Raw genomic sequence first — 20,943 nt, 5'->3', positions numbered from 1 at the left:
TTATTTAACTTATATGCAGAGTACATCATGAGAAACGCTGGACTGCAAGAAACACAAGCTGGAATCAAGATTGCCAGGAGAAATATCAATCACCTCAGATATGCAGATGACACCACCCTTATGGCAGAAAGTGAAGAGGAACTCAAAAGCCTCTTGATGAAAGTGAAAGTGGAGAGTGAAAAAGTGGGCTTAAAGCTCAACATTGAGAAAACGAAGATCATGGCATCTGGTCCCATCACTTCATGAGAAATAGATGGGGACACAGTGGAAACAGTGTCAGACTTTATTTTTCTGGGCTCCAAAATCACTGCAGGTGGTGACTGCAGCCATGAAATTAAAAGATGCTTACTCCTTGGAAGGAAAGTTATGACCAACCTAGACAGCATATTCAAAAGCAGAGACGTTACTTTGCCAACAAAGTTTCGTCTAGTCAAGGCTATGGTTTTTCCTGTGGTCATGGATGGATGTGAGAGTTGGACTGTGAAGAAGGCTGAGCACCGAAGAATTGATGCTTTTGAACTGTGGTGTTGGAGAAGACTCTTGAGAGTCCCTTGGACTGCAAGGAGATCCAACCAGTCCATTCTGAAAGAGATTAGCCCTGGGATTTCTTTGGAAGGAATGATGCTAAAGCTGAAACTCCAGTACTTTGGCCACCTCATGCGAAGAGCTGACTCATTGGAAAAGACTCTGATGCTGAGAGGGATTGGGGGCAAGAGGAGAAGGGGACGGCAGAGGATGAGATGGCTGGATGGCATCACTGACTCGATGGACGTGAGTCTGGGTGAACTCCGGGAGTTGGTGATGGACAGGGAGGCATGGCATGCTGCGATTCACGGGGTCGCAAAGAGTCGGACACGACTGAGCGACTGATCTGATCTGAGTAGCAATGAAATCTAATGAACAAAGAGCATGTAAAAACCACAAAGATGAAATATTATTCAGAGACAGCATCAGGCAACAATAAATATGAAAGCTAGAGAAACATGTAAATAGATGAATGTATAAATGGAAAAAGTAATTATAAATAAGAAATTAAAATGTCCAATAATATTATTGGATTGAAACATATTATGGAGAGCAGGAGAGCAAAACAAAAATCTTGGGGAAATAATGTCTAAGAAAACTAAGAATTGTAAATGAAAGGCATAATAGGTAAATACCAACTAAGCTAAAGAAACAAGTTTCTCCTAAGCTAAAGAAACAAGTGAAAACTATGATAGTGTTGTTAATTGGCTATCTTCCAATGTAAAATAAAAAGTTTAATAAAAAAAAAAGCAAGTGAATAGTTTGAGAGGCAGTTAATATTTAAAAATATTATTATTTGTTTGCCTAAAACCCACTGGCCATGTTCTGCAAGGATCAAATATATTTAATACATTCTGGGGGGGGAAAGTGATGAAATTTTTGCTTCTAATTTTGGACAAGATTTGTAAGTTAGATGCATAACCTCTTGATATATTTTTGTAGTAGCGTACTGTATTTTAAAAATTACTAGTAAGTAAGTGATTGAGAGATATTTGAAGGAAATATACACTATACTTTAGAAATCAAAGTGGCATTGATAAACCTAGCTTGACAAAGTCTGATATTAACATACTCCCCTTAAGATGAATCTAAGGATTATCTTGTGTATTTTGTAAGTGTGGCTTATAGTAAGGAAGCAAAAATGAGCCTCCTGATTTCATGATAAAGAAATGCCCAGATATGCAAATTTAATTATGAATAGTGACTGCATGTTTAATAAAGATCATTTTTTAAGAAAGAGGAAGAAGAGAAGAATGGAAAGAGGGAGGGTACATGGAAAGAAGAATGCAAGGAAGGGTGGAAGGGAGAAGTGAATGACCAAATAAGACAGCTGAAAACTGGCAGGAAGCCCTCCAAGCTTAATGTCTATACCCACTAGGACTGAAATCGTTTTGGTGGAAGACGGATCCTTTTAGCACCATAATTGGATCTGGATTGATTTCATTTTGTTATACAAATTTAAATTATTCCAAAACAGACATTCCCAAACTGCTGATATTAATTTGCATCTAGTTCATTCACTCATTCATTCATTCATCAATTACTGAGTTTCAGACACACGACCAGCCTTGTGCCTAGGCAGTGAGCACACAGCGGCACACATCATAGATAGGGTTTCGTGTTTCTCTTGGCAAAGAATGAAAGTGGGGCTTCCCTGGTGGTTACTGGTAAAGAATCTGCCTGCCAGTGCAGGAAACACGGATTTGATCCCTGATCCTGGAAGATCTTACATGTGGCAGAGCAACTAAGCCTGTGTGCCCCAACTGAGACAGCAGAGCTGTGCCACAACTATTGTGCTAAAGAGCCCGGGAGATGCAACTGCTGAAGCCCTAATGCTCTAGGTCCCTGCTCTGGAACATAGAAGCCACCACAGTGAGAAGCCCACACAGCAGTGAGGACCCAGCACAGCCAAAATTAAATAAAATTTATCAAGAATTAAACCTTCAAAAAGCAAATATACCTTCATATAGTGAATTATGCATGTATTAAGATGGTGAGAAGTTGACAGGAAAGAGGAATATTCCCAAATACCTAGTAAGAATGTTCACAATGAAATTACAAAATGTCTTTTAAAAGAATGACTGAATATCACCTAGACTTTTAAAGAATATCTAAAAAAAAAAAAGATTACAGTGCTTGCCTTGCATAGATTCTATAAAAAATGTTGACTTTCATATTACTATTTTTTCTTAATGTTCCTGCTCGTATTCTAAGCTGTGCTTCTTTAAGGAGCAGAAGCCCTATTGGCAAAGGGTCCCATACTTGCTCAGTTTATATTTTAGAACATTTCTTATATGGAAAATGCCTAGGTTTATAAGATATTATCAGGAAGGCTTTGGCAAACTTAGCTTATTAAAAAGCAGAAACATCACTTTGCTGACAAAGGTCTATATAGTCAAAGCTATGGTTTTTCTAGTAGTTATGTATGAATGTGAGAGTTGGACCATAAAAAAGGCTGAATGCTGAAGAACTAATGCTTTCAAACTATGGTGCTGGAGAAGACTCTTGAGAGTCCCTTGGACAGCGGTGATAAAACAGTCAATCCTAAAGGAAATCAACCCTGAATATACAATGGAAGGACTGATGCTGAAGCTGAAGCTCCAGTACTTTGGCCACCTGATGCAAAGAGCCCACTGGAAAAGACCCTGATGCTGGGAAGGATTGAGGTCAGGAGGAGAAGGGGGCGACAGAGGATGAGATGTTTAGATGGCATCACCGACTCAATGGACATGAGTTTGAGCAAGCTCCAGGAGATAGTGGATGACAGAAGAGCCTGGCGTGCTGTAGTCCATGGGGTCACAAAGTGTTTGGACACTACTTAGCGACTGAACAAAGAAATTAATAATAATTGTGCAGAGGTTTCTCAAGTCCACAGTTTAATTTTCTGGGATAGACTGTGGGAAGGCTGGGTCTTTCCTGGTTGTATGATGCAGATTGTAGGTATTTTTCTGGCAGCAGTCTGGTTCCCTCCAGTAAATTTCTGTGAAAACTCTTATTCTTGGGTGTACTTATAAAAAGCCCAAATCAGTTCACTTCTGTGTGGTTCAGACATTCCTTGATAAATGCTCTATGCCAGGCAGTGTGCTGGGTGATAGAGTCATGGAGGGGAAATAAGACATTATTCCTTAAGTGACAGGAAACCTTAGAATGTAAAGTGAATAGTTGATTTGAATATGATATAGTAAATTCTAAGCTAAAAGTAGACACTAAAAAATAAGAACCTCTGAAGAAGGAAGCGGGTAGTAGAAAAAACTAGCGATGGAGAGGTGGGTATGGAACCCATCCTGTAGCCAGGAGGAGACACAGTGAGTTTCAAGCAGAATGGAGAACCAGCATGGTAATAGTTACTAATTCCTTTTTGTAAATGTGCACCCCACCATGTAAATGTGGGTGTATTCTTGGTGTCCTGGAGTTCCAGGCTTCCTGGAGTTTTCTGTGAGTCACTTTCTGTGAGTCACAGACAAGGACACTTCATCTCTCTCGGGACCTCACTTTGATTGTCTATGATGAGGAAGTTGACATAGTCATTCACTTGTCCCTTTCAGTTCTAAAAATCCCCAATATATACAGATAAGTTTGTGCTGGTATCTTTGAAAAGATGAATAATACTGGGGGCATTTTATTCTACTTTTTAAAAGATATTTTTGGAATGATGAATGAGGAGGGATTTAAGAAATCCAAATAATTTCAGTTAAATCAAGGTGTTAAAAAGAACCCCACCACTTAAACATTTATAGCCATTGTAACAGCTCAGTATGTTTTATAATAGGTAAAGCCAAGGAAGCAGGCCTCTAGGCTCAAAAACTTACTGTTGAAGAGTACAAACAACAAAAATATAAAGGTAAACACCCACAGTGCTGTGTGGGTGTAATTGCTAACAAGCTTTATGGAGCAGGTGGGATTTTAGAAACAATCTGAAGGAGAAGAGAAGGGTGGTGTGGCACGCTTCAGTAGGAAAGCTTTCAAGTGGAAGGGATGGACAGGAGACGGCAGAACCCAAAATGAAAATACAGAGGAAAAGAGATGCAGAAAAGAATGACCAGAGTAGGAGGACAGGAGGCGAGGTATCTCAGTTGAGTAAGAGTACTGAAGGATCAGGTGATGTGGGCACATACAAAGTCATCCAAATGACCCAAATAAGAGGGAGCATGTTCTTTAGACAAAACACGGATTGCCAAAGTGTGCAGTATTCCTTTTACAGTAGAATAGCTGGAAGGATAGGTTAGGAATGTAAACAAGGGAGAATCACTGACTCCACGGGAGCCTTCATCTAAAGAGGAGTGGAAGGAAGCAGAGATTTTGGTTTTTTAATTTTACAATGTACAGGTATCCATCATTCACACGTTAATTAACTGTGTGTAAATATTTGTATTATGTCTTGCATAGACACAGGATGGGTAGGACAGAGCCCTCTTCCTACCCCTACAGCCCTTTGGAGATGAATCAATTTTATTGAAACAATTTTGATACAGCATATAATGAATTCTAAGAGAATCAAGAGGAAACTTTTATGATTTAATATGAAATAAAACTCCTGTGACAGCGTTTTGATATTTATGATGAATCTCTAGTAAATGGTACTAGTCCTTGTGAAGACTTCACCAGACTGTCTGCATTCTCAACTTGACTTTAGGACAGAAGTTATATACTTAAGAAAATATGTCTTAATGAATCCTAAAATATTTTTTTTTCTCGCTCACAAAACTTGGTGGGTTTTTAAAATGTATTGCCAGCTTTTGGGATTGGATCTCCATGGACATATGGTGCAATTTAATGGTCCTGCAATACAGTACTTAATGTTCCCATTTCTCCATCTCTCCAACTGTATATCCCCAGTGTTTTCCAGCCGCACATCTTCATTTTGACGATGGTGGGACAGAAGGGGTGTTTCAGACTTTTTAAGGTGAAAACAAAGAGTGTATGGTTGGAATAACTGACAAGAAAAATAGATGCTAATTTGGTGTAAGGCAAGAATTTTGACTTCTTAGATTTATGTGTATAAAAGATATTATTTAAACTACAGTTTCCCCACTCCCCATTTCATAGCTTTCTTGAATGATATGAATGATTGCAAAACAGTCAGTACAGGAAGTTAATTACTGTGAATCGTAAATCCCTTTGAACTAGGAACCAGCAAAATATTACAGTCATGGGTGATTGTTTTTTAGTTGCCAAGTCATGTCTGACTCTGCGACCCCATAAACTACAGCATGCCAAGCTTCCCTGTCCTTGACTATCTCCCAGAGTTTGCTCAAACCCATGTCCATTGAGTCAGTGATCCTATCTAACCATCTAGGGGCAAATTCCTTAACTCAAAAACATCCAGCACAAACAGTGTTTTGTTTTGTTTTAACCTTTACTACAGAAATAATTTAGTTTATGTTATTCAGTTTCTTCCACTTCACTGATTTCTGGTACTGTGTAAGGTAGAAGAGAGATTTGCCAGCAGAAACAGACAACCCCTAAGTAGAACCTTAGGAACGAAAATCATGAATGTGCGACACCTCTTAAGACTGACCATTGAACAGTCAGTGAACAAAATTTATTGAGTGTTCACTTTATGGATAACATTATAGGAGATTAATTCAGGTCAGTTTACAATGGCATAGAAATAAACTGCAGCTGAATCTGTAACATTAAATAAGATCATTTAGATGAAGATCTTTTAGTAGAGGAAATACGCTAGGTCCCTTGGAAGAGACTTCAGTTATCTGAATCAGGAGAAATTGGAGAACTAGAATGAATAAGTAAGTCTAATAAAGCATCCCTTTCCAAGGGAAATTTAGGCTTAAATTCAGTTTTTAATGTTAGACATCAAGTTCAAGAGCACAAAAAAACAAATCTCTGAGGAAATTTGTTAGGAGACAGTTTATTTCATGTAAGAAAATAAAATAATTCTTCATGAACTTAAAGGTAATAAATTCCTTCCATGAAATTTAGTGTAATTCATAGAACATAAGAAAAAACAGGGTTTTTTTTTTTGCGGATTTAATTATTTCCTGTTTTTTGACTATTGATGATACCTTTAAAAGTATTTTAATGTTATTTTATCTAATTTTCAGAGAGAATCCAAGAAGAGCTGAAAAAATGGTTCTTCTTTTTTACCCCTTGATTTCAGAGTTGGGAGTAGCTTAGACATGTCTTCATGGAGTTTTGGGTTTTATTTGTACAGTAAATATTCTTAAATATATTTTTCTTATACCACATGTGCCTGTGCAAAATTTCTCTATAATTTTTTTTAATTGCATTTTTCTGAGTCATTTAAAACAGAAATCTTTCTCCAGATTCTTTCTGACTAATCGTTCTCTATCATTTTATTTTCCTGTCCAGAGGAGTCTTCTTTAGTCCCTATTCTGTTCTGAATTACCTTTCTTATTCCACCAAATACCCGCAACAGACTGTGAGCAACTTGCTTGGCATGTAGTAGACATTTTTGTATCAGTTCTGAATTCAAGGAAGTTATTTCCATTTTAGACCTCAGGTGAAATCTTTTCTTTCTTAGGGAGCTTTTTCTAACGCTTGTAGACCATATTAACCCATTCTTATCTGGTATGTTTCCACTGCCTTCTCTTTGCCAACATTGACTGGTACTTGGTCCTGAACCGCTTTACTATGTTAGGTGAGCAAAATCCTTGTAGCAGTTTAATCTTTGAATGTGTTCTTTTCTCCTTGAGTTTAGGAATCAAGTTGCATAGCTCTTGGTTATTAAGCTCTTAGCATATGTCAGACATTCTGTAAAGTTTTATACAGTCTTTAATATCTAGACATTAACTACATCTGTAATGTCTTCCTTTTAACCACCATAAAAACACACAATAGAAAATTGATCCTGGCATTTTAAAATTAATTATTTGGGTGAACTTTTCATCATTAGTAGCTTTCATTCCACTTTACTCATTTCCCCCCTCTCTGTTCAGTGACTTATTTTCACACAAATTCAGAATTACTTGGAAAATGACCAAACTAAATTAGTAAAATATCTGAAGTATTAAGTATCTGTGGAAAGCTGTAGGTACATTATTTTCACTCACGTATAATATCCACTTGCTTGCCAGCAAAATACTGCCGAATAAAAGTGCCACTCATCTTAAATATGTCTCATGTGTAATATATCTGTTCTTAGAATGGTAATGCGTATTGCTATAGTCCTTGAAAACAGCTTTTTTTTCCACAAGTGAGGTTGAATCTTTTTTACATGTTCTACAGGTCCTCCTCTTCCTTCGCACCCACAACCCTGTCACCAACTTGGGACATTCTTCATGCTATTAATTTCTGACATTTTATTTTATAAACATTTGTTTAACCCTTGATAACTGTGATACAATCTAAATTACTGCATTCTAGTTTAAGGGAGAATTTTTACCTTTTTCTTTGCTTGTTTGGCTGTGCTGGGTCTTCACTGCAGCAAGTGGGGCCAGCCTCTAGTTGCAGCGTGTGGGCTTCTCACTGTAGCGGCTTCTCTTGGTGCTGAGCACGGGCTCTAGGGCCTTCAGGCTTCAGTAGTTGTGGCTCTCAGGCTCCAGAGCACGGGTTCAATAGTTATGGCACCCAGGCTTATTTGCTCTGTGGCATGTGGGTTCTTCCTGGACCAGGGATTGAACCCATGTCTCCTGCATTGACAGGTGGATTCTTTACCAATGAGCCAGCAGGGAAGCCCTAAAGAAATTTCAGTGCAGTTTTCAAGTCCACATAAGAGTGAGAAATAATCTTTGACAAGCAACTTTGTTATGCCATACAGCTCATCAGGTATTCCATTCCATCCCCATAATAACCTGTCAAGTAAAGAGTAATAAAGGTAGTTCTATTTAATGCAGACATGCTACATGGTAGGCATGGTACTAAGCACTTTTATATAGTTCTTACTTGCTTCTCACATCAACTCTAAATGTGAGTTTTATTATTTTTAATTTACAGGGAAGGAAACTAAGACTTGGGGCCATTAAATGATTTGTCACACAGCGAAATGATGAAGCCACTGCATAGTAACTAATTGCAGAAAGAGGATCCTAAAGTTGCTTTCCTACTAAGACTGCTGAGTTTATTTGGAATGAGTATTTTATAGCATCATTGGGCACATCTTAATTTCAGGGGGTTCCGACTGAGTTTGAGACTAATTCTTCCATGATAGCCACCACCAAAGTTTGGAATGGTGACATAGACAGGCTGTGAAATGTCCTTGAAAGATAGTTCTGTAACTTCATGCTTTGATGCTCAGACCACATACAATGATAGACAAAATATAAAGGGAGAAAACCAAATGGATTTAGTCAAGTTCAAAACAATTATCTACCTTTGAGATCTGAGAACCAAATTTAAAAACCAAGCAGTTATCCAGGTTAAAGCCAGAGGGTCTGCTGAACTCCATTCCTGAAATGAGAAGGTTAATTAGGGTTCTTGTTACCTATGGGACAAAGCCACACCTGCTACTTTTTTAGAGCAGGGCTTGGGGAGAAAATTCATTGTTCATGACAGGAAACTAGAAGAACTGTTCTATTGTTGATCAGTGTGTGAATCTCGGGCTTCTGAGCTGGAGAATTAAAGGGGCAGAAAGAGAGATACAGTTTGTGACTTAAAACTGAATTAGCCGTATGCTGGCCCTGTCACACCCCTGTAGCACAACAGATACACAGGAAATGCCCCTGTGTGACCTAGCCTGGTCTGGTAGCCTGGATGGCCAAGTAGAAGCAATGGCAAATCTACTAGAAAGGGAGGAATGAGCACATAAAAAAATCTTTCACTGCAAATGGGCTTTGAACCAAGATTCCAAAATATGTGAGTGATTCATTAGATTCATGTAGTAAAGCAGACAAACAAATAAAACCCAACTGCTATGAGACCAAGATTCTACTCCAGAAGAAATTAATTATATGGAACAGTCTGACAAAGACTTTGAAATAAGTACGTTTCGGAGCTCAGAAAGATAAACAAAAGTATGATTTTCACTCAAAAGAGTGACAAATTTTGGAGCAAATCCAAGTAGAATTTTTTTTTAAAGAGCACTTGTGTTTAAAATTAGAAATGTTAGAAATGACAAATGTTAATCGAAATAAAAGCTCTTGCAGACGGGATAAACTCTAGACTGAGTACCAGTGAAGAGAGAGCCAATGGTTAGAGAAAGTACAGAGAAAATCACATAGATCGGAATAAGAAGACAGCCGATATGCATGAAAAAATAGTTAAGATACTTGCAGGATAGACTGGGAGGCTGCAGATCTATGTCTACCAGGACTGCCAGTGGAAGTGAAAGGAGAATGTGTGAGAGATACGTAAAAACTGAAGAAATGATCAATAAAAAATTTTAGGATTGGAGACACACCTGAACGCTCAGGTTGAAATTGTTCTTTTAGTGTTGAGCAGGACAGATAAGTATACAGTTGAAAATATGACAATAAAACTTCAAGTCAATGAACACAAAAGAAAATCTTGGGAACTTTGAGGAGCCAGTTCTGTTCCATCGACCTTGGTCAAGAGTCTGGGACTAGTAAAAACTGGCTAGAAATGGTTCACTGAGTGTCATCAGCAAGTCTCATGCCATCATTGGCACTGTCAGGGACCAAAGCACAAAGCTCAGCTGGTAAAGAATCCACCCGCAATGCAGGAGGCCCCGGTTGGATTCCTGGGTTTGGCAGATCCACTGGAGAAGGGATAGGCTACCCTCTCCAGTATTCTTCGGCTTCCCTGTGGCTCAGCTGGTAAGAAATCTGCCTGCAGTGTGGGAGACCAGGGTTCGATCCTTGGGTTAGGAAGATCCCCTGGAGAAGGGAAAGGCTACTCACTCCAGTATTCTGGCCTCAAGAACCCCATGGACTGTAGAGTCAGACACAACTGAGCCACTTTCACTTTCAAAGCACTAAACAATTCTAAGGAGAACTTTCTTTCAAAATGTATCTAAAATGCAATTTTAAAACTGCCTGCAAATGATCAGAGTTTCAGTTCAGTTCAGTTCAGTCATTCAGTCGTGTGCAACTCTTTGTGACTCCGTGGACTGCAGTATGCCAGGCTTCCCTGTCCATCACCAACTCCCGGAGCCTACTCAAACTCATGTCCATCATGTAGGTGATGCCATCCAACCATCTCATCCTCTGTCGTCCCCTTCTCCTCCCGCCTTCAACCTCTCCAGCATCAGGGTCTTTTCAAATGAGTCAGTTCTTCACATCAGGTGGCCAAAGTATTTGGAGTTTCAGCTTCAACATCAATCCTTCCAATGAATATTCAGGACTGATTTCCTTTAGGATGGACTGGTAGGATCTCCTTGCAGTCTAAGAGACTCTCAAGAGTCTTCTCCAACACCACAATTCAAAAGCATCAATTCTTTGGCGCTCAGCTTTCTTTATAGCCCAACTCTCACATCCATACATGACTACTGGAAAAACCATAGCCTTGACTAGACAGACCTTTTTTGGCAAAGTAATGTCTCTGTATTCTAATATGCTGTCTAGGTTGGTCATAACTTTTCTTCCAAGGAGCAAGCGTCTTTTAATTTCATGGCTGCAGTCACCATCTGCAGTGATTTTGCTGCTGCTGCTGCTGCTAAGTCACTTCAGTCATGTCCAGCTCTGTGTGACCCCATAGATGGCAGCCCACCAGACTCCCCCGTCCCTGGGATTTTGGAGCCCCCCAAAATAAAGTCTGCCACTGTTCCCTCTGTTTTCCCATCTATTTGCCATGAAGTGATGGGACCAGATGCCATGATCTTAGTGTGGTTCAGGGATCATGATGATCATGCCATGATAATGTCAGAGATTAAACTGTGTTAAAACCCAGTGGGTGGGAGCCAGGGTAAGAATTTTGTCCTTGGTTATGGTATTCACAGTCTTCATGAGTTGTCATTTAATCTGTGAATGAGCGTAATAATCCCTCCTTTATTTTCACAGTTTTGTTGCTAGTGATTTTCACCCGTAAGAGTTTTTACAGGTTGTAAAACATGATTCAATTTTGAATGCATGCATGCTAAGTCACTTCAGTTGTGTCTGACTCTTTGAGACCCTATGGACCATAGCCCGCCAGGCTCCTCTGTCCATGGTATTCTGCAGGCAAGAATATTGGAGTGGGTTGCCATACCCTCCTCCAGGGATCTTCCCAACCCAGAGATTGAACCCATGTCCCTTATGTCTCCTGCATTGGAGGCTGGTTCTTTACCATTAGCACCACCTGGGAAGCTTATAATTCAATTGTAAGAAATTACTACTTTACTACAGAAATGATTATCAACAATGGTTCTTGCCTCTTAGTATTTATATGTTAGATTTGTTTAAAAAAAAAAAAAACAAAAACAGAAAAATCCCTCCAAACAATACAAAAATGTTCACAAAGCTATTTGTAACAACTAAGCACAAATTATTTTTAGTGTGTGCCACGTGTAGGAATATAAAGTGAACAGTGGGGATGAGGTTTAATGTTGATAGAACTACATATTATGAATTACCCTATACATTTATTCCTGCTTGTTATTATGAAAATGCTCACACATGCACCTAGATTTAATAATTGTTGACATTTAGCCATATTTATCTATATGTCGCCATATATGCTCTTTTTCTGGATCTATTGGAAGTAAATTGCAAACATCATGCCATTTCATGTCTAAACATTCAGTTTGCATCTCTTAATAAAAAGGACATTCACCCATATAATCATAATACCATTAGTACATGGAGAAAGTTAACATAGTAATCCCCCAATATTGTCTAATAACCAGCTGAGATTCATATTTCCTCAATTTCCCCCCAAATCTTTCTATATGTTTTCAACCTAAATAAGAAACTACACATTGCATTCACCTTGAACTACATTTATTGCTGTCACTTTTCTCTGTTTTATTTGAGAACAGTCTTTCCAGTTTTGTTCTCCCTTACACATTAACTTCTTGAAGATAACTGGCCTAGTGTATTTTTTGTTTTGAAGACTGTTCTGGATTTGCATAAATTTTTTTCTGCAAAGAAACACTTGTTCCTCTCTCCCTGCATTTCCTGAAAATTGGATATTTCATCTAATGGCTTAATTAGATTCATGTAGGGGCTTCCCAAGTGGCTCTAGTGGTAAAGAACCTACCTGCCAATGCACGAGATGTGAGAGACGCGGGTTCGATCCCTGAATCAGGAAGATCCCCTGGAGGAGGGCATGGCAACCCACTCCAGTGTTCTTGCCTGGAGAATCCCATGGGCAGAGGAGCCTGGTGGGCTATGATCAATAGCGTCTCAAAGAGTCAGACAGGACTGAAGTGATTTAGCACACGCACATATGTTTTAGATAGGAATACTTTATTATGATGTATTATACTTCATATTGTATCACATTGAGAGAGACGTAATGTCCACTATTTGTAGTTGTAAGCTAACTAGTTTGATTATAGAGAGTACCACCAGATAAGTCACTGTGAAGGGACATACCCCTTTCTGTTTGCTGTTGTCAAAGGATGAGAAATGTGTGTCTCAGAAAAACCTTTCTCCTCAAGATTTTAGCATCCATTAATGAGCTTCCCTGGTGGCTCAGACAGTAAAGAGTCTGCCTGCAATGCAGGAGACCTGGGTTTTGATCCCTGGTTCAGAAAGATTCCCTAGAGAAGGGAATGGCAGCTCACTCCAATATTCTTGTCTGGGGAAATCCGATGGACAGGGGAGCCTGGTGGGCTATAGTCCATGGGTCGCCAAGAGTCAGACACAACTGAGCCACTAACACTCTAATAATTATCCTGGACCATTTTATTGGCATTGCAAAATAGTGGATTTCTAATTTTGTCATCTCTTACTGTCAGCCTTTGGGAAAGAAAAGCTTTCCCTCATCAAAAAAGCATGAACTACACTTCCTCCTAAAAAATCATGATGCTTCTGTGACTTTATTGTCAATTTTCAGAACAAGAGATTTGTGTAAGTGTCTCTTCAATGGCAGCAGCTGAGATTTTTTTTTCCTTTTGTTTTGGAGGATTACTATGGATTCATTGATGGTTTTTAATACTTAGTGTTTTGTTTTAAAAAAAATCAAAGCAATTACAACGACAAAGTATAATTTTTTTTTAATTTGATGAGGCTAAATGTGAAGCCTAAGTCCTAATGGAATATAGATTGAATGGGGAGGGAGGTTAATCAGAATAATGTGTTTTTTTTTAAGTATACATTATTAGAGATCCTAATCATTTTTTTTTAATTTATGAGATGCTCTTTTCTCAAAGTCTCTGAGTACCTTAACCAGAGTATCACTGAAAACAAGAATGTCAAAAAGGCACATTTAAATTGTTCTCAAAATCAATCAAAAATAATGAGGTGCTGGGAAAAAGTTGTATCCTTGATAATTACATCTATCAGTATCAGAAAACAAAAGAGAACAATCAGGAGATGACAACTCCACTCCCAAGTAGCACATTAAAAAAAGGCTAATGAAAAAAAAGTCTCTTTTAAAAATTGTACTGAATTAGCATTTCAAGTAAATTGACAACTTAAGCGTTGATAAAGGCCAATCTGGAGCCCAAACAATGGAAGTTCTGTTTCTACTTTTATCTGCTTTTAAAAGAAACGATCTCACTTGACTTTCTTTAGTTGTCCTCTATATAGATGGAAGTGTTAGTCACCCAGTGATGTCTGACTCTTTTGAGACCCTATGGACTATAGCCCACCAGGCTCCTGTGTCCATAGAATTCTCCAGGCAAGAATACCGGAGTGGAATTCTATTTTCTTCTTCCCGACCCAGGGATTGAACCCAGGTCTCCCGCATTGCAGGCAGATTCTGTACCGTCTGAGCCACGAGGGAAGCCCGTATAGATGGAAGCATTTGTCCTACTGGAGAAAACAGTCCTTCTTTACTTTTCAGGGGTCAGGGAGTCCCTGGAGGATTGTGCTTGATTTAGAGCTCTATTTATTGAAAAACTGACGTGGAAGAAAATAACAAGGCTGGTGAAAGTTGCTTAAAGCATTTCTTAAACCAAACCTCTATTTTCAGTCTGCAAAGGGGTTCCTGTAACTGTGACTTTTGACAAGAAATTCAACTTGGTCTTTACAGCTGCAGAGCCTGAACTTAGGACCATCGAGTCAAAGTAGCAGAAAAGTCGGTTTGGGCTGAGAACGAGGAAGAATTCTTTCTTCCTCAGCTCAGCTGTGCAGAGCTGCAGTGGCTTTACCTCCAAGGGCATGAGCCAACACTTCCAGAGGTTACAGTCACTTTACTTACAGAGAGTATAAAGGCAGGGGTCTCTCAAATATTTTGCTATAATTATAATTATATATTTTATAATTATAATAAGGAATACAAGTCTATGATTATAAAAAGGAATAAGAGTCTATAATTATAATAAGGAATGGTTTAAAGGTCATTTTTAAATTAGTTTAAAAATTTGAGGGTAAAAATGAATTTTACTTTTTAGTGGTCTGTATAGGCTATTTTTTATGTCTGTTATTTTTAAGTAGATTTTATTATTTTTTTAACTTCTTATTTTATATGGGAGTATAGGTGATTAACACTGGTGTGTTAATTTAACGTGTACAGCAAAGTAATTCAGTTATTCATATACACATATCTATTCTTTTTCAGATTCTTTTCCAATTTAGGTTGTTGCGTTATATCGAGCAGAGTTACCTGTGCTGTTACAGTAGGTCTTATTAGTTATCCATTTTAAACATAGCACTGTGTGCATGTCAATCCCAAACCAAGGGGAAAAAAAAGAATTTTATACAAAAGCTTTAAAAAGAAAACCACAGCACATCCAAATTTGTGTATCACTGCTTTTTATTTAGGAGATATGAGATGTATGACAAGATGAAGTTTAAGTTATAGCATTTTAAGACCATGTTTTTGATCACATTAAATTCTTAACTCCACTAGTCCCAAATTTAGGAGCTTGTACATCAGAATATGACTCTCTTAATAAGAATATAAAGTAACAGTTTAGATATTGTCTTCAGAGTAGAATTAGTATTTGAATTATCAGTAGTAGCGACAAAAGCATTTTCTTTCAATGATAAAGAAACTGGGATACATAGATCTTCCAATGTGTCAGTTCATTTTGAAGGCAGTAGTAAGTGCTGGTATTTTATTATTTGGGCTTGTCAAGTGATTTTATTCTTTATTATTAGACCAAGAGAAAAAAAAGCCCTCGTATATTCCACCAACATATTCATCAGTCATCATTTTTGGAGACGGTTTTCGACATATTGTATGTTTTACTGTGCTAACAAGAGAAAAGACTAGCCATTAAGTTTATGTTTCTTTGTTTTTCAGCAAGGTCACATATCAGGAATGATGCTGGAAGTATGCTAATAAACAATATATAATGTAGGTCATCTGGGAGTAAGAAATATTTTCTAACTAGTTCTAAAGGGAAATATTGTTAAAAAAGGGAGCGATGTTATTTACACAACACATGTTGCTCTATATGTCACCATCAAAAGCATCTTGTAAACAGCTCAGCGCAGTAAATCTTCCTTGGTGATTGTCAGGGTTTTTCAAGTCCGTGTTAAATTTAGACCCAGCGCACTCAATTCACAACATGCCTAATGTACAAAGCCTGTTAGATTATGTAGAAAGCTTCTGCTGGAAATCAGCCTGCACTTCTGTGTCGTTCAAGGAATACCATCCTCTGACGCAGAAGCAAATACTATGTTAAGAGAAAATAATTAAAACTTTACATTAAAAACATTTATCATTTTAACTGCTAATAAAAGGATGCTACTGTTTTGGTGTTTTTTTTTTTTTTGCTTAACTTTGATTTTGTTGAGTTCTTTAAAATTAATTGCAGTTGACAGGCTGATATTTTCTATTGCTACCATTAGTAAAGCAATTTTATATGACTGCTGATGAAGTGGTAATTCTGTTAGAACGCCTTAACAAACTGTCATTGATGTGATTTTACAAATGTCATTTTCTCACTTTCGGGAGAGTTTCAAATGGATATTTCATAATGCTTTATTTTTGTTTTCCAAGGTGGTTTTTAGTTGTAACTATCAAGTTTCATTATAAAGGCAATTATATAACTGTGTTCTGGAAGACTTAAAAGCAATACTTTACTTATTGAATTCGTCTAATATGTACTAAGCCGTATAGGGGACACAGAGATAAAGATGAGAAATCGTAAAGGCTGCCTTTATCAAAGAGCCCTACTTTTAGAATTGAGAATTTATTTCCTGAAGAGTGTCATACTGAATGAAGTAAGTCAGATAGAGAAGGAGAAATATCATATGACATCCCTTTTAGGTGGAATCTAAAAAGAAATTATACAAATGAACTTACAAAACAGAAAGAGACTCACATTTACAGCTCAGCGCAGTAAATCCTCCTTGGTGATTGTCAGGGTTTTTCTTAAGAAACAAACTTATGGTTGTCAGGAGGAAGAGACAGTTGGGGACTTCAGGAAGGTCATGTACACATTGCTATATTTAAAATGGATAACCAACAAAGACCTACTGTATAGCACATGGAACTCTGATCAATGTTATGTGCCAGCCTAGATGGGAGGGGGGATTTGGGGGAGCATGGATGCATATATATGTATGACTGAGTCCCTTCACTGATCACCTAAAACAACCACAACATTGTTAATCGGCTGTACCCCAATACAAAACAGAAAGTTTAAAGTTTGGGGGAAGAAGAGAGAACTTATTTCTATTACCAGCTGTAAGGCACTGTGACATTAGGCACATTATTCTACTTCCCTGGACCTCAGTTTCTTTATTTATGATACAAGAATTGTAATACTGTTCTGTCTATTCACAAGACTTTTGTGTAGTGATGAAACGGTGTTAGAATGTTCGATATGACATGATTTCTTTATAGGAGATAAGTATTTAAATGCTAGTGTTCAGCAACTTCTGAAACATCATCTAAATTTCATACTTCAGCTAAAAATTATCGTCTCTAAATCTCCTAGCTAGATTTTGAGAATCTTCACTTACTGCCTGTTTTGTTTGGGTATCTCGAAGCAACCCTGCAGTTACGTTGTTCAGAATGAAAGTGTGCCTGATCATCAAAGACACAGGTTTCTGAAACTCAGCCACGCTTTACATGTATTTTCAATACCAACTTCTGTTTTTATAATGTAGGAATCTTTAAACATGTATTGTACTGTAATTATGTGTCTTCATTTCTTCCAACTGTTTGCAACGAAAAACATAATGTTCGGATCAAGCCATGGGTCATAGTAGGGAACTCACAGAATTTTGCCCAAGTAGCCCTACAGACATTTATTTAACAACATATATAAGACCATGGTCTCAGGAAAATTCTGTGACCAGGTAGGGTTGGTTTTTTTGTTGTTGTTTTTTTAAGAAAAAAATTAAAAGATGCATGTGTCTAAGTAATTCTGTTTGTACTTGTTTTCTCAGAAGAAGACCTATCAGTGCATCAAGTGTCAGATGGTTTTCTACAATGAATGGGATATTCAGGTGCACGTTGCAAATCACATGATTGGTAAGTGACACTCCAAAGCTTCTTACAGATAGATTTTCCTCTTCCTTGTGTACATCAATGCCTATATAATTAAACAGAGTTAAAGATGAATTAATTGTTCAGCCATCAATCATTTACCTAGGCATGATTGATTTTTTTATTACTATTATTAGGCCTGATAAGGCATTAGCACATTTTATTTTCTGCAAGGGCTAGTTTAGACTTCTGCAGAGGATTATATATCTACTGCCAGTCAAAACACAGGTGATTAACAAATTAAACTTCTAATCATTTTTGCATTATTGAAAACTAACAGGAATGGTTAATGAACTGGATGTTAGCTTTCCATAGAGTTTTAGACAGGTTTTAATTTCAGAAGTTATTATGGTAATGGCACTGCTGTGTGTTGCTTAAGCATCTTTGTATCCAAATCTAAAGTGGTGAGTTTTTGTGATAGGGAAACATAAATAATTTAAATTGCCATAAAATAATTTTATATGTATGGTTTCAACAGCCTGGAAATAATCATGATCGTAAAGATCATGTAAAGAATTCAGTCATCATTTTTTATTCCCCACCAAATTTTATGCAGATTTTTATAAAAGCAGTTTGGGTAAAGATCTCTAAGGTAACTCTAAGCCTGTGTTTTCAGGGATTTTGCATTTTTTACATGGGCTAGAGCTAAAAGGATAATTTTTTCACTTACTCTTATTGTCCCATTATCCCTTAATTCCTCTGGGGTTACCTCCTATGTTTTAATTTGATAAGCACTTAGTAATAACACTAAGAATTTTACCAGTCAATTAAACTTTATCAAGCAGATCTTTTTCTACTAGTAAAATGACAGTTGCTATTACTTTATACTATTTTTGTCCCTCATTTGTGTTTTTACATGATGTGAGTTTTTTTTAATTTCATACTGCTTTCATGGTATTTTATAATATCATAAATTATTGTGATATGGTATTTCAAAAGTCTGATCAACCTCATGCTCTCCGTCTATCAAATTCTAAGAAAGGAAAGAAAATTCAGCATTTTAGACTCTAAACTCCTTTTCAGGGGTAAACAAGTTTTATCACACACCTAATCAGCTGCATTCTAAGAGGGTGCAGTAGAAAGGTTGCTCCAAAAATAACGAAATTTCTAATGACTTTGTAGCTATTAATGAAGATGAAGTCAAAAGTATGTTGGAAACTTTATTAATAGGTTTTCAGTAGGATTTGCTTTATAGTTTTCAAATGATGGTCTTTAGCAGGATTGTAGTTTACAAAAGACTAAGCATTTAATTATACAATATACAGCTTATACCTAACGGCTAAAATATTGGTTACTTTTTATCTATATTTTCCAGATATAAGTACTAATATTATTAGTAATTTTCTTCCACATTAAATGGAAATACTCTTAAAAGTGCCAGAATAACATTGACAGTTTTACTGAGTGTTCAGAAGATAATGAGAACATGTAAGAGAGACTGAAATGTTTCTTATGTTTTCCTTTCTATTTTGGATTCCAAAAAATACTCTATGTAAACTTTCAAAATGGACTGGCATGGGGGGAAACACATGGGTTAGAAAAAATGAATTCTTCTTTCCAAATATGAGTGTTAATATTTTCCATCCCTTTATTTCTTGAGTAGAGCTTACTGGTGGCAGTCAGTCATGATTCTGCATTAGGCCACAGTTTTACAAGGGTGTTAGTGAAAATATTTCTTGGAACTTTGCAGCTTATGGAAAACTTAGTGAAACATTGTGCTTCTGATTAGTTTTATTCTTTGTAAACTTGTTTTTGGTTCTGGATTTATTATTTATCCCAGGGCCCAGCTGAACAAATGGAATATATTTTCAACACATTATTAATGTTCTTTTGCCAAGTAGAATCTGAATGGAATGCTGAGCATGAGAAGAATTTTTTATTTTAGTATCATTTGTCCAAAATGTTCATTGGTTTGGCCTGGTCCTTTTTTAAAATTGCTTTATACCTTTCATTTGGTATTTCCCTTAATATTCCTTGCATCATTAGTGCTTTCCCAAAGCTTCCCCGCCTCTACCTTATGGTGGATTAATATGACACTCACCTCCTCTTGGGATCTGAACGTTTAACAATTCACCTTCCATCAGAGAAGAAAATTCGATTCCTTTTCACAGAGGGCCTAGGTAGTTAATATTCACGCTATTTTTTAATAATAAAATATGTAATTCTCTTACACTTGAGACCTAAACAAAAGAATAGTAGCCATTTAATTGTTATATCTGTTGACCATGTATCCAAGTCCTTACATTTCTTCCTCTCTGCATTGTTAGTATCTAGAGAGAGAGAATGTGTACCGAGAGGATGTCACAAAGGCTAAGATATCCCTTTTTAAAATCCCAGTGTGATGCTTAGTTTTTCAAATGAGGCAGGCAGCATGATTCTGTTGGCTAAAATACCTCCATCGAGGGTAGGTATTTTTAGGTTGTGTATCTGTATATCTTTTTTTGTCTAATCAAAAAATAATCTCAACTGGATATTTAGCAAGGAAGAGGGATTAGAGGCTATCTGAAAAGCCTCTTACTCTTTTTGTTAAGAGGGCCTATAGTGTTTTTACAGATTTTGTTTTCCATTTCAATCAGTCTGGAGGAGAAATTATGTCACCTGATAGAAAACAGGGTGTGCAGATGACCCAATGAGGTGTGACTTTAAAGTCCTTCTTTGACCAAGTCATTTGCATTTGCTTCCACGTAGCACACATGTTTTAATGCAGTTTCAATGTCAGGGAACCTCCACGCTTCTTTCTGGATGTGCTGGTCTCAGACTATTGGCCAGGGACATTTGTGAAAGGAAACCCATCAGTGTTTCTACCAGGTATACACTGGAGATGCTGTGCCGAAGTGCCATTTTGCAGTGAGGTGTGGACACGTGCTTTGAGTTGCAGGAATAATTACTCAATAAACATGCATTTGGGATTTGACTTATGTCTATTAAGGAAAAAAGAAAACCTCACTCTCGATCGCATTTTGACACAGTTTCAATAAGAAATCAGACCAACGACTATTTAGAGGTTTCTCT

At 37.3% G+C, this 20,943-nt stretch overlaps 1 protein-coding gene across 1 annotated transcript in view; it reads left to right on the top strand.

Moving 5' to 3' along the window:
- The window catches only part of ZNF521 (zinc finger protein 521), a gene marked incomplete at its 5' end in the record, with an annotated part of 285,658 nt that overhangs the window by 153,544 nt on the left and 111,171 nt on the right, over positions 1–20,943 (top strand). The window contains one exon of the mRNA XM_010828990.1: positions 17,832–17,916. Coding sequence (XP_010827292.1) covers positions 17,832–17,916 — 85 coding nt within the window. The remainder of the gene's footprint in view (positions 1–17,831; positions 17,917–20,943) is intronic.

The sequence above is a fragment of the Bison bison genome, unplaced genomic scaffold, assembly GCF_000754665.1.
Source record: "Bison bison bison isolate TAMUID 2011002044 unplaced genomic scaffold, Bison_UMD1.0 scf7180017864498, whole genome shotgun sequence".
NCBI classification, from domain to species: domain Eukaryota; kingdom Metazoa; phylum Chordata; class Mammalia; order Artiodactyla; family Bovidae; genus Bison; species Bison bison.
This window is presented reverse-complemented; position numbering and strand designations above follow the sequence as displayed.